Genomic DNA, 12,295 nt, shown 5'->3' with positions numbered 1-12,295 from the left:
GTATCTCAGCAAAGACCTCCTGAGATCTTTCCTGCCCTCTGGCTAAAGCAGGCCTGCAGCTTCCTCTGTCTTAAGGAGAGGCAGAGCTCTTCCTAGACTGGTGGAGGATGTGGGGAGCTGAAGTCTCAGTGCTGGCAATGGGAACAACGGCCCCTTGTCATTTTCCCTGTGAGCCAAAGATAGGAGCTGCATTGATCCTGCTGGCATCCAAAGCAGCTGGGAACATCCGCCAAGCCTGCCTGGGACTCTGCAGATAAACAGCACGTGGGGAGCAGGGCAGGCGGCTTGGCAGTTTGGCTTCTTGCTGCCCCATTAAGCTCCTTTTCTTCTCCCCTTCCCCCTCCTCCTCAGCAGTGTGTTCAAATCCCCCAGACAGCTACTGGGCACTGCTGAAGGGACCAGCCCAGGAATGGGACAATAAAATCCCTGACACCACTGTTCAAGAGGCCTCGGGGAGGGGGGGAAGGCCAGGCCAGCTGCACGGGTATAAAGCTGTCCCATGCTCCTGGCACAGCACTGCAGCACAGTTGTTTGCCAGGCTCCTCCAGCATACTGCAATGGATATCACCATTCATAACCCCCTGATCCGCAGACCCCTGTTATCTTGGTTGGCACCGAGTCGTATCTTTGACCAGATTTTCGGAGAGCACTTGCAGGAGTCAGAGCTGCTCCCTGCTTCCCCCAGCCTCAGTCCCTTCCTGATGAGATCCCCCATTCTTCGGATGCCCAGTTGGCTAGAGACAGGACTCTCTGAGGTAATCTTCCCTTCTTAATGCTCTTTGTTATTGCTGTGTGCACATCCTGATGTGTCTGGAGCTGAAGACCCATGAGAGCTGAGAGCTTGGAAGCTGCTTGTAGGTGGTTATTAGGAAAAGGCTGGGGAAAAGGGTGCTGTGTTTGTGCTTCTCTGCATTAGGCAAGAACCTCTGCATGCTCTGCTAATAATTTGTGACTGAGATTAAGTATTGCCATAGTATTGGGAATAGAAGCAAACTGAGCTGAGTGTGTGCGGCAAATGACTGTAAGAGCTGATGGAAGAAAGGAGGAAGCCCAATTTCCCTGTCTGCTGTGCAAAACATTAAATCTCACTCCCTCCTGAAAAGCAAACAGCACAGGGGTAGTGGGCAGGGGTAGTGGGATCCTCATGCCCAGGCAGTGTGGGAGCTCATGGTTGCTGAGGAAAAAGGGGTCTATTTTAAAGAATCACTGCTGAGAAGAGCAGCATTTTAAGTAAGATACAGGACCCAAAGGATCGTGAAGCAACCATCTGCTTGCTTCAGGGGCTGAGCCAAGAGGCACGCAGTTCAAACAACCTTGCCTGTTCTGTGAGTCCACTGTCTTATTTATGAGTAACTTGTAGAGCTATTCTAAGTCAAAGGAGTGAGAGGAAAGTATTTTTTTATTCTTTGCATAATGTTTCCCTTGATTTAGTGACCTGGATCTGGCTGTCCGCTGACGCAGCCATAATAGGCACCACAGATAACAATGTCTGACTATCTCAGTGGAGAAATCTCCACAAATAATCTAGAAGGAGGAGGAAGCACTTAGGCTCCCAGGTCAAACTGTGGAGTCCAGTAAGCCTAGAGCTGGCACAGAGGCTGCCTCCACATCCCAGAGCAGAGCTCCAGGAGGCTTGCACGCTCCCTGACCAGGACTGCAGCAGGAAGGCAGAAACAGCCAGCTGATACAGCAAAGTCCCACAAATGTGTCCAAGACAGGCAGAAAATGCAAATTCAAGCTCAGGAAGCAGCAAAAAGCATTATTTGTTAGAGGCGATAAAGTGCAAAAGGGAAGGGAAGAAGGTGAGATTAGCAGCAGGTGACTCAGTGTTTCAGCAGAAGCTCTGCTGCTCAGATAACAGACGTGAGCAGTGAGGGAGTACTGCTTGACAGTGAGGATGCAGGGAAAGAGTGACGATGCAGGGATATTCTATATTCTGAGAGCCTTTTTAAGCAGAAATCCTCACCTGCTCTTTTCTGAAGTCACCTCCTTGTTTTGCAGATGCGACTGGAGAAGGACAAATTTTCTGTAAATCTTGATGTGAAGCATTTCTCCCCTGAGGAGCTAAAAGTGAAGGTGCTTGGTGACATGATAGAAATTCATGGGAAACATGAGGAGCGCCAGGTACTTCTACTTTAACTGTGCAACTGATAGAGTCAGTGTGAACTTCCTCATCTATGGTTAAACAAGGAGACTCCAAAACAATCCTCTCCTGTGCTCATCTCAAATACTTCTAATGTTTTGATCAACAAATCCTAATAGAAGATGCTCCGTGCAATCCTCCCCGTGCCTGCCCCCCCCCCCCCCCACTAATCCCAGACTGGGCAGCAACAGGGTGGAGATTTATTGCTGATGTTACATGAACTGCAAACTGAAGTGGAAAATCATCTTTGAAATGGCCAGGAACACAGGGAAGCATTCAATAAGCTAACAACGAACTGCAATAATTAAACCACATAACTAATCAGTGCATTGCCCTGTTCTGTTACCACAAGGCTACCTCTTCCTGAAAAAGGCTCATCTGTCAGTTTGTAATCCTTAAAGGTTGTGTTCTGCTGTCAGTCATCCCACTGCTTGCTCTGGAGACTTGTGTGGCAACTGGGCAGATAGAAGTCAAACACCATGTCCAAAGCTGTATGTAACAGGGTTTGCCAGTCTCTGTCTCCCTCCCACCCCCCATCCCCACCTGCTTGCCAGAAGGAAATGAGTACACGTGATAAAGTAGCTATGTCACTGGAATTGTCAGCTCTAAGAGCTTCTGGAAGCACAGATCTGTCAGTCAGGAAATACAGCATTACTTGTAGCTGGTGAAAGCCTGTAATCCTGACACAGCTTCTGCAAATTTTTTTGGCTAAGAAAATAAGCACTATAGCAGAGATCAGCTCACTAGAAAGCTGTGTATTACAAGAGCTCTGGAGACCCTCAGGAACAGGCGTAGTTGGCACTGCATGTAGGTCTAGCTGCTGCATCTTAGGAATCGCAGCACACCACTGTGAAATGAAGCCAGTCTTTGGCACAAAACTGGAACATAAAACCTCCTCTTGTAAACAGTATACCTGCAGGCACCTGCAGCCTAGGCAGGGCAGTGTCTCACTTTGCCCAGTCGTGGCTCTTTAAAAAGGGCATCTCATAATAAAGACTCTTTTAACTTTCTGAAAAGTTTTCCTTTGAGAGCTGGAGCTTCCTGATCTCAGACTTTATGCAAAGGGCCCATGGTTTAGGTGGAACTGAGTGAACATTTCTAATGAGGGCTGTTCCTTCTCTTCTCCTTTTGAAGGATGAGCATGGCTTTATTGCCAGGGAGTTCAACAGGAAATACAGGATTCCAGATGATGTGGACCCTCTGACCATAACCTCGTCACTCTCTCTGGATGGTGTCCTGACTGTGAGCGCACCGAGGAAACAAAGTGATGTCCCTGAGCGCACTATCCCTATCACCCGTGAAGAGAAGCCTGCCATTGCAGGAGCCCAAAGGAAGTAGGCTGCTATTTCAAGTCACCCCGGGGGGCCATTCAAGACCACTTTTCATCAGATGCCAACTACTCTTATTATTTATGCTGAATAAGTTTACTAACAAATAAAACATGAATAAGCAGTTTGTATTATTTTGTTTTGAGTACCGAGGACAAGGGAAGTGTTGGGTCAAGAAAGCCGTGTAAGGTTGCTGTGCAGGGAAACATACCTAACATCATTCTTCCTTACAGCCTGAGAGGCAGGTGTGTCCAGGAGAGCTTGTCTTGGTGTTCAGAAACACTCTGCTAGTTTCACTTTGTGTACTCTAATGTTTTGCAAACATCTAATTGCATGAGCCTTTTCCTTCAATGTTGCCAGAGAATTTCCGAGTGTTTCACAAGCAACAGAAAAGTTTCTCCAGTGGAGATTAGACTGGTAAAACAACTTCATGACAATCGAAACCCATTCAAAGTGTGGGTGTTAGATAACAACTGAATGGAAGACAACTGTATCTTAAATCTCTAGAATGACTCATGTTATGGGGAAGCATTCAAGTGCTGCAACCAATTCAGAGAAGCTGCAGATGAAAATTGCATAGCTGCAGTAAACACAGATATATCCAGAGAGGAGAAAAACGTCCCGCTTCCATGGTGCAAATCACATCACTTTGAAACTATGTTGTCAGTGCCCTTCAAACAATGACCAGGATCTGTTGTCTACAGTACTAATCTGATTTATGCTAACATTGTTGAGTGGTACAAAACACTACTAAGTCCTTTTCAGGTATCATCATCTGCTTAGCACCTCTCTTCAAAGGGATATGAGCTTAAAGGAAAGTCTGTATTACTGTAATTGAATTTCTAAAATACATCTCAAAAAAGGACAGAATGCCATAGATCTGTCACACAGACTTAGTTATGACCTGAGCTATTTTCTATGTTCCTTATACTTGCTAAGATAACAGTTATATTAGAAGGAATCAGTTTAAATCTCAGATGAACTGAGAGGGGATCCTTCTTCCATGGCTTTAAGTGAGAAAAATAAAATGAGCACTCAGTGATGTGGGGTCATTGTCAAATGGCCCAAATCCCACCTAATTGCCAAGGTCTAGTGTTTCCTATCAGCTGGTTCTAACAAGCTCTTTGAGTTAAGGTGTTAGTTGGGCTTGACTGACAAGGTGCAGGGTGACTGGTGACTTGCAGTCACCTCTGCACACAAAATAAACAACAGAAACACACGTAGGTTACAAACAATACAGCTTAGAAAGTAGGAAGAACGGTTTTCACATGATGCTACATGTAGCTTTAATGCACGACAGGTCTTTTTGCTTGAAGGATATCCTTGTAGCACTGCTAGCGGACAGGCCTCCTGTTTTTCTGAAGACATAGCCTGCAGATTCTCTCCATCTCTGTTGCTTTTCCTGCATCCTTCTTGTTCCTTCTCTGAGTGTTGGACACAAGCAAAGAAAATGCTGCCATATGGAGGCCTGTAGTCTAATGTGGAGCAGAGCTGAGCAGTTGGGTTGAATGAAGGAGCTTCCAATTCAGAGTAGTGGCCCAGAAACCAATGAGGTTTTCATTTAAATCCTAAAAGAATAAACACAAAAAAACTTGAGGAAGTAAGTGCAAAATAGTAAGAATATATTCAGAAAGTGCAACTGAGGGAAATTTTTTCTATAGAGCAGAGTTTTGTTAGGCTCAAACTCAGGAGCAAGAAATGGGAATTTTGAGTGAAAGCTCCTTGGGGATAAATGTGATGAGGTTAGCTAGACAAGAACACTTGAAATGCAAATACCACTTCCTGAATGACTCGAAATACCTGTTCTGTGGTGGCACAGGAGCACAACTCAACATTCTGTCATCTCTAAGCACAAATGTAATTCAGAAGCTCCTCTTTAGCTACTCTACAGATCCCACAGACTATATTTCAGTTCTGTGCACATACTTTTATTCTCTGATGTATTTTTTATTCCCTTGTAATCTGAAGAATATGTTGTTTCAGAGCAGTGAGTATACTGAAAAGAAAAACTCACATTTAGCATGGCTAAACATAAGTAAAAAACTTTAATATTTTATATCTTACAGGAATACCAAAGTATCTGCAATTGCACTACTACTTTCAAATCAATCTAACCTAAGATCACAAAGCTTTGGTGATGACTTTTGATTCACCATCTGAATAGCAAAGGAAAGAGAGCTGGGCTGGGGCCACTGTTACAGTGAGTAAGACTGAGTTTAAACAGAAAAACATTCCTCTCATCTTTACTCCTGTAGTGGGACTGTTGTAGGGCACTCATCAGAGAAAAGGGTGCTGTTGCCTTTCTGCATTTTTAAAAAAACAATAGAAAAGACTATGAGCAGGGCTGCAGAAAGGGAAGCTACTCATGGGAGGCTTACCTCTGATGTATTCATAGCTAGGGATGGAAAGGATAATGCCCTGTGTCCATGACAAATTAAGTGACCAGTGATCATCTCAACTGAGATTTGCTATATCCACAATAAGGAAAAGCACAAGGACACAGCTGGGAGGGAAATGGCTTGGGCTGCACAATTGTCTGGATATCGTATCGTTCTTCATTCCAGTTCCCCATAAGGGTTTTCAATGAGTAATCATTTTCATTGGTGGTGCACCTCCAGCCATACTGAGAAAACTCAGAAGTGCTGTTCCAGTCCATCCGCAGTTCCCCATGGTCAGTAGCATGCATTAAGGAGCCACGGAGGGAGTTGTATAAACATCTTGAACATGATCTGCCAATAGAAATCAACAACTCCCTAGGATCAGCTTGGATCTTGGTGACTGGAGAGGGGCCTCCTATACTTTCCACGTGTGACAGAGGGCATCACAGAAGAACTGTGTTCCTTCCTGATGCCAAAAAGCTTTGGGTTTTTTTGGGGGGTGGGTTTGTTTGTGGTTTGGGGTTTTTTTTTTTTTGGGGGGGGGTATGGTATTTTCCTAAACTATGATACTGCATTTCTCAGCTCGATGTTACTGAACTTACCCACCCTTTGAAACAGATGACGAACTTACCGAAGGCCACAGAGTCCTGAACCAGGACCGGAGCTCATAAACTGCAAGTGGTAGGTCTCTGTTGGAGCTTGCCTTTGCCAATGTTAAGCCTTCCGCTGTCATTACGCATGTGACTCCTGAAACACTGTCCTTGTCCTGTGCAGCAGCTGAGAGTTGACAAATAGAACAGGTGACACTAAAGAATGGCTATTCTCTCTCAAGCCATAACTTGCAGTACTGGGACTGCAGCGACCTGCCAACTACTGCCGCCGGCAGCTATTTGGGCCCTGCGCAGAGGGTCCGTGAAGGGGAGCGGCTGCCGACAAAGCACCGGGGAAGCCCGCAGGGACCCAGGGCGCGCCCGAGGGGAGAAGCCGCTTCCACAGCAGGCCCCGGGGAGGCGCGGAGGCCCAAGGCCGCGGCGAGGCGCAGCTCGCCGCCCCACGGCCGTCCGCCCGGGGCCTCACAGGAGGCGGGAGCAGCGTGGCCTGGCGCCACCAACAGGCGATGAGCGCACCAGCGGCCCGCTGGCCGGCAGAAACGTCATGAGGGAGCGCCGGCAGCCCGCGAGCGCCGGCCTCCGGGCTGGCTGCGGAGATGGAGGCGGTGCGCCGCGTCCTGCTGCTGGGGGAGGGCAACTTCTCCTTCGCGGCCTCCCTGTGCGGGGCCGCGGGGACCTACGTCGTGGCCACTTGCTACGAGAGCGAAGAGGAGGTGTCCGGGCGGGGGCGAGCCGCGGAGAGCATCCGGCGGCTGCGGGAGAGAGGTGGGTCGGCGCCGGCGGGGCTCGGCCGTCCGGTGAGGAGGGAGGATGGTAGTGGGGGCCCTCGGGCAAAGCGACGTAGGAGGCCGGGACGGGGAGAGAAACGGCGTTGCTAGTACTCGGCCGTTAGCTGCAACCGCTCTTCGCGTAGCGGTCGAAGCAAGGCTTGCCCGCCTTACATCAGGGACCTCGCGCTGCGGTGCCCGCGTAGGAGCTGTCCGGTCACTCCATAGCCCTTCGCCACGCCAGGCATCTCAGAAGCCCACTTTTGCCACGAGGAATTGGAATTGTCCAAGAGGCTAAATCGAATATCCTAAAATCTAATCCGATTGAAATAGTGCTGAAACGAGTAGCCACTTAGCGGAAGTCTCTGCAAGAGAGCAAAGGAAGCCCAGGCTTTCTGGTTTTACTAATGCACGTGAGTGACAAGATACCGGGCAGCTGCTACTCTGGTATGCTTAAAAATGGACTGGAGAACTTTAACTGCTACCTTTCTTTAAAATTTTCTCTAATAATAAACATCAGAGTCTTGTTTTTTATTTACTTTTGAAGGAGCTGAAGTTATGTTTTCCGTGGACTGCACCAAGCTGAAGGACTATTTTTTCCCAGAAAAAAGAGAATTTGATTGTATTTATTTCAACTTCCCTCACTGCGGGAGAAAGGCTGGGGTAGTGAAGAACAGAGAGCTTCTTGCCCACTTTTTCCGTAGGTGAGTAAACCAGAAGTAGTTCTATGCTAATTGACTGGTGTGATACAGATTTCTAGCTGTGTTATGGGTCTTTTTTCTGGCACTATAAACTTTCTGGGTGTGCTAGCAGGATTTTTGATGTTGCCTGGCTTTTCTTTCAGCTCTGCAGAAGTGCTGACAGAGAAGGGAGAGGTCCATGTGGCTCTTTGCAACGGACAGGGTGGGACACCTGCTGATCAACCGAGGAGAGAATGGCACAACAGCTGGCAAATAGTGGCTGTGGCAGCAGGAGCTGGGTTTATCTTGAGTGATGTTCATCCTTTTAAAGCAGAGACTATCCATGGATATAAGTGTACAGGCTACAGGTAACCATCACGTGGCAAAACTGAAAAGATGATATTTGTGCTCTAATAATGCCTAGCACTAGATGTTCTTTTAGTGTCTTGTTTGCTGGAGAGAGGAACTCCCTTTAATTTTCCCTAAAATAGCTACGGTTCTTTTTTGCCTCTGAGCGGAATAGCCAAGATAAAAATGCAAGCTTCTTGCCAAACTACCCTCTAAAAAAATAAGATTATCTTAGGATTTTAAAGGTTAAAATGGTCTATTTCAGAACAAATATCAATCTCAGCCTAAAGACAGCAGGAGGACTGTGGTATGTGTATCTGTTCAGCAACCACAGAATCACAGCATGGTTGACTTTGGCAGGGACCTCCAGCAATCATCTATCCCTACCCCACAGCTCAAAGCAGAGCCAGCTAGAGCAAGTCACCCAGAGCCACATTCAGTCTCCGGGGATGGAGACTGCACAACCTTTCTTGCAACTTGTTCCAATGTTGGACCACCTGCCCAGTGAAAATACGGTAGTGTTGCATTTTTTGTCACCTTGTAACAAGAGCTGGGATTCAACAAGAACTGTGTTAGTGTTCCACAAAATTATCTGTTATGCTTACTTGTGAAAGATTAAATATAGGAACTGATAACTTTGCTCTACTTTTGTATATTGTCAGGAGTCAAGATAAATCTTTCTGTGTAGAGGGTGCTTTAAACCACATTTTCACACGAAGCATGCCACTTCTGTATTTCAAACCCATGATCTGCAAGATAGAACTGGAAAGCCAAAAAGTTTATTTTCAAGTACCAGAAGTACTTGTGGATAAAATTAATAGGTAAGTTTTATAATTAGTTTCTGTTTGGCAATAACATATACTCCTGGTTTTAGTGGGAGTGACCAGCATCGGTGTCATATAAAATGGAATTGCTTCACTTTCCCTCCTTTACAGAATTTCCTGTTGAATTTCTTCTTCAAGTCTGCTTCATGTTGGCTTGTGTTTATGGCCTACTTAAAAGCAAGTCTACGGAACAAAAAGAACCTTTATGGCTGAGGCCAAGCTGCTGTATACTTGAATGCACAAATAAAGATGAAAACTTTAATCCGTTTTACTTTACTGTGGAAGAAATTCAGGACCTGACTTGGTGTCTGCTAATACCACAATACTAAGGCTAGCTAGGATAAAAAATGCTAACCTCTTAGGCGAACTGCTACGTACTTCAAAGACTATCCCAGGCTAGCATAATTTGATTCATTTCCACCTGTGCTGAGCGGAAATGGTGATGCTGACTGTTAACTCTCATTCCTTTTTTACCAGCAAAAGTGCATTAATTCTTGATTGCAACCTGGAGATAAACACCACTGTCCTGAAAACATGTTAGTCATTACAGCACCTTTGGTGAAAGACGGCTTGTTCAGGTAGTTACTGGAAACCAGCATAATATCTGAGATTGTTTTGGGTAATTGCTGCACTCAAATTATGATCACAGGAAGGCATTTTGAGGAAATCTGTTTAGTGGTGTCTGTAATTTTCATTTTTATTTTTCACAGGGGTTTCCTAGAACTAAATTCAAATCACCCAGTACGGACAGTAAAGAAGACGCTCACTGCAGAGCTCAGCCAAGCCTTTCCGTTACAAAACATTGACTACTGCCTTTCTCTGCTCCACCGAGGTCACCTCAATGGGATTTGTCACTCAAATATCTTTTGGACCATTCTGAGCCCAGAGGATGCTCCAAGCACTGAAGAAATGTCTAATGGACTAGCAAATGCAGTTTTATTTTCCCATGTTGATTTTTGCAGGGACATAGATAGGAATGGCTGCCCGAATGTGCAAGAGGGATGCCACATGTCAAAAGAGTATTATCTTAGACCTTCCCTTCTACCTTATGCTCAGGCAATAATACAAAGAGGAACTTTTGTCCCGGGGACACTTCATATTCTTTCTGGCCCAGTTTTCAGGAAGTGTCTTATCGCTCCTTATTGCATGCCTGTTTTTCATGAGATGGTTTTTGTATGTGCAGTTAACAGAGGTACAGAAAACAGCTGTATCCAGAGGATGGTGAATAACATTGAAAACAGCATACATTCTCTTCACCAGACTGTTTCTGGCTTTAAACTGAATATCAATCTGCAGGAAGCAACGAGCTTTGAAACAACTGAGTTAAATGACTTTGCTGCTTTTGAATCTCAGCTTAGTAAAATTCAATACTTCATCTGTATGGAGATAGATGCTTCAGGCTTCTGTGAGAAAGGCGCCTGTGTGGGAATTGTAAGGACAGCTCATTATGAACTAGTAAGCAGTGAGTTGGTTTTTGTCTTTGCTTCATTGAATCTTGACCTCCTAGCCATGCTGATCTGTGGAATACCTGACTGGCGAATGCTCTGGACATCAGACACACGATTCCTCTGTCAATTTCCTAGAGGAGAGTTAAGGCTTTTCAAGAGTTTTTCTCTCTATCCACCTTCCTATGTGCATGATGTCAGCTTTTGGGTTCCTGATGGGGAACAATTTGATGAACTTGCTTTTCACACCATTGCTAGGTGGGTGTCAGGTGAAATGGTCATATCCATCCAGTTAATCGACAGTTTTCAGCAGTCAGAGACTGGACGGATGAGCCTCTGCTACAGGCTGACCTTTCAGTCCTGTGACAAGGCACTGAGCCGCCAGGATGTGGCAGAGATGCAGCTGCTCTTTCGTAAGGAAATAAAACAACGCTTGCATGTAACTCTTCGGTAGAGCATTGTATGTTGTTCTGAGGTGCTCGAGCAGCGTCTGCACTTGTTGCCAATCTGGAAAATGTGGCCTACCTCTCGTTGGACCTAACACCGTGTATTACCGCAGTGCCTCTTACAAACGTGGTGTGGACTTCAAGTACCTGCACACATTCTAAATGCAGAAATCCCTGTTAATGAAGACCAAGCACCTTCCTGTTCTGCGCCTGGGTAATGAAACCTCATTTTAAAAACTGGAGCCTTTCTTTGCTAGGGTCCTGTGAGACCGGACTTGATCTCCTTACTGATGCCGATTCAATTTTCCTACTCTTGCTTGTCTTTGCCCAGCACCTGGTACCGGTGCCGACTGTATCAAGTACACTGGAAGAGGGAGGAACTGAACTGTTTCCAAAGGGTCGTGTACAGTTTGAGCACTGAAAACCCTCTGCGCAGGTGCTCAGTCGCTATGGGAGGGTGGTGTGTGTCGGGCTGCCAGTGCCAGGGGTGCACCCGGTGGGGCCCCGGCCGCGTGTGCCAGCAGACTCTTTCCTGAGTAGCTAATACAGACAGTAATCACAAGTGGTACTTCCATTACTAGATTCCAAAGGCCACTAACTGGTCCTAAAAGCTAGCTGTGCCACCGGTAGTGCGTTAATAGCTTCAGCAGATGTAACTGCTGACGGAGAACTCCGGAAACAGACCGAGTTACTGGAATTTGTAGGATTATGCTCTGGAAAGGCATCAGTAGCATGGTGGATAGCAATAGGTCTTTCTTTTAACAAATGTTAAAGACTCTAAGACCTGAGGTCATTGCTGACGCTGTAGCGACTCCCAGATGGCCCTAGGTAATTCACGGCTGCCGCGGACACTAAGGAGTACTGCCAGATAGTTCTGTTAGACTCTTGTAAGTAATTCTGCAGCTGGAAAATCTGCTCCTGAATTCTCACAATGGACACACACACACACACACACCCCCCCCCGAATCTTCGGGAATGAAATGAAAACCTCCTAGCAGTAAGTGCAAGAGTCTGGTGGAGCCGAAGGGGGGGTCTGTCAGATACGGACCCATGCCGTCAGTTGCCGACAGACTCTGTCGCCTCTGCCGCCGAGCGCTGCGTCCCAGCGGAGCCGGGTGGCCGTGGCCGCCGCCGCCGTCGGAGCCCGCCGCATCGCGGGGAGCGGGTCCGACGCCGGCGGGAGCCACCGGAGCTCCGCCGCGGGCCGGCGCCGTGCAGACGGTCCCCGCTGCGGGGCGGGCAACGAGGCGCGGGGGCTGCGGCGGGCGCGGGGCGCGTGCTCCGTCCCCCGGGCGGCGCGCGGGCGGCGCGCGGGGCCCGGGGCG

The 12,295-nt window shown here is 47.1% G+C and overlaps 3 protein-coding genes across 5 annotated transcripts; 2 read left to right on the top strand and 1 right to left on the bottom strand.

The window, feature by feature from the left end:
- The first annotated feature begins 372 nt into the window (after positions 1-372).
- On the top strand, positions 373-3,589 carry CRYAB (crystallin alpha B). The gene is made up of 3 exons (XM_054803268.1): positions 373-755; positions 2,002-2,124; positions 3,278-3,589. The coding sequence occupies exons 1-3, from the start codon at positions 558-560 to the stop codon at positions 3,479-3,481; spliced, it is 525 nt and encodes a 174-aa protein (XP_054659243.1). The 5' UTR covers positions 373-557; the 3' UTR covers positions 3,482-3,589.
- A 156-nt stretch (positions 3,590-3,745) lies between these two features.
- Positions 3,746-7,006, bottom strand: CFAP68 (cilia and flagella associated protein 68). Its single transcript, XM_054802833.1, is given in 4 exon segments — positions 3,746-5,039; positions 5,850-5,866; positions 5,979-6,200; positions 6,927-7,006. Coding segments are annotated over 4 exon segments (750 nt in total). The 3' UTR covers positions 3,746-4,608.
- Positions 6,739-11,775, top strand: FDXACB1 (ferredoxin-fold anticodon binding domain containing 1). 3 transcript variants are annotated; one of them, XM_054803266.1, is made up of 6 exons: positions 6,982-7,225; positions 7,775-7,931; positions 8,072-8,275; positions 8,918-9,076; positions 9,557-9,657; positions 9,790-9,926. In XM_054803266.1, exons 1-5 carry the CDS (start codon positions 7,057-7,059, stop codon positions 9,618-9,620), a joined length of 753 nt encoding a protein of 250 aa, XP_054659241.1. In that variant the 5' UTR covers positions 6,982-7,056; the 3' UTR covers positions 9,621-9,657; positions 9,790-9,926. The 3 variants fall into 3 exon arrangements, with proteins under 3 accessions (XP_054659240.1, XP_054659241.1, XP_054659242.1); XM_054803265.1 differs by lacking the exon at positions 9,557-9,657 and having other exon boundaries at positions 6,739-7,225; positions 9,790-11,775; XM_054803267.1 differs by lacking the exon at positions 9,790-9,926 and having other exon boundaries at positions 6,999-7,225; positions 9,191-9,739.
- Positions 11,776-12,295: the final 520 nt, after the last annotated feature.

This window comes from Grus americana, chromosome 24 (assembly GCF_028858705.1).
Source record: "Grus americana isolate bGruAme1 chromosome 24, bGruAme1.mat, whole genome shotgun sequence".
NCBI classification, from domain to species: domain Eukaryota; kingdom Metazoa; phylum Chordata; class Aves; order Gruiformes; family Gruidae; genus Grus; species Grus americana.
This window is presented reverse-complemented; position numbering and strand designations above follow the sequence as displayed.

What these genes read in the sequence shown, in the direction of transcription:
- CRYAB (XM_054803268.1), top strand. Translation starts at nt 558, where the DNA reads ATGGATATCACCATTCATAACCCCCTGATCCGCAGACCCCTGTTATCT. An exon ending in TAGAGACAGGACTCTCTGAG is followed by an intron (nt 756 to 2,001) that starts GTAATCTTCCCT and finishes CTTGTTTTGCAG; the next exon opens with ATGCGACTGGAGAAGGACAA. An exon ending in GGAAACATGAGGAGCGCCAG is followed by an intron (nt 2,125 to 3,277) that starts GTACTTCTACTT and finishes CTCCTTTTGAAG; the next exon opens with GATGAGCATGGCTTTATTGC.
- FDXACB1 (XM_054803265.1), top strand. Translation starts at nt 7,057, where the DNA reads ATGGAGGCGGTGCGCCGCGTCCTGCTGCTGGGGGAGGGCAACTTCTCC. An exon ending in CCGGCGGCTGCGGGAGAGAG is followed by an intron (nt 7,226 to 7,774) that starts GTGGGTCGGCGC and finishes TTACTTTTGAAG; the next exon opens with GAGCTGAAGTTATGTTTTCC. An exon ending in CTTGCCCACTTTTTCCGTAG is followed by an intron (nt 7,932 to 8,071) that starts GTGAGTAAACCA and finishes CTTTTCTTTCAG; the next exon opens with CTCTGCAGAAGTGCTGACAG.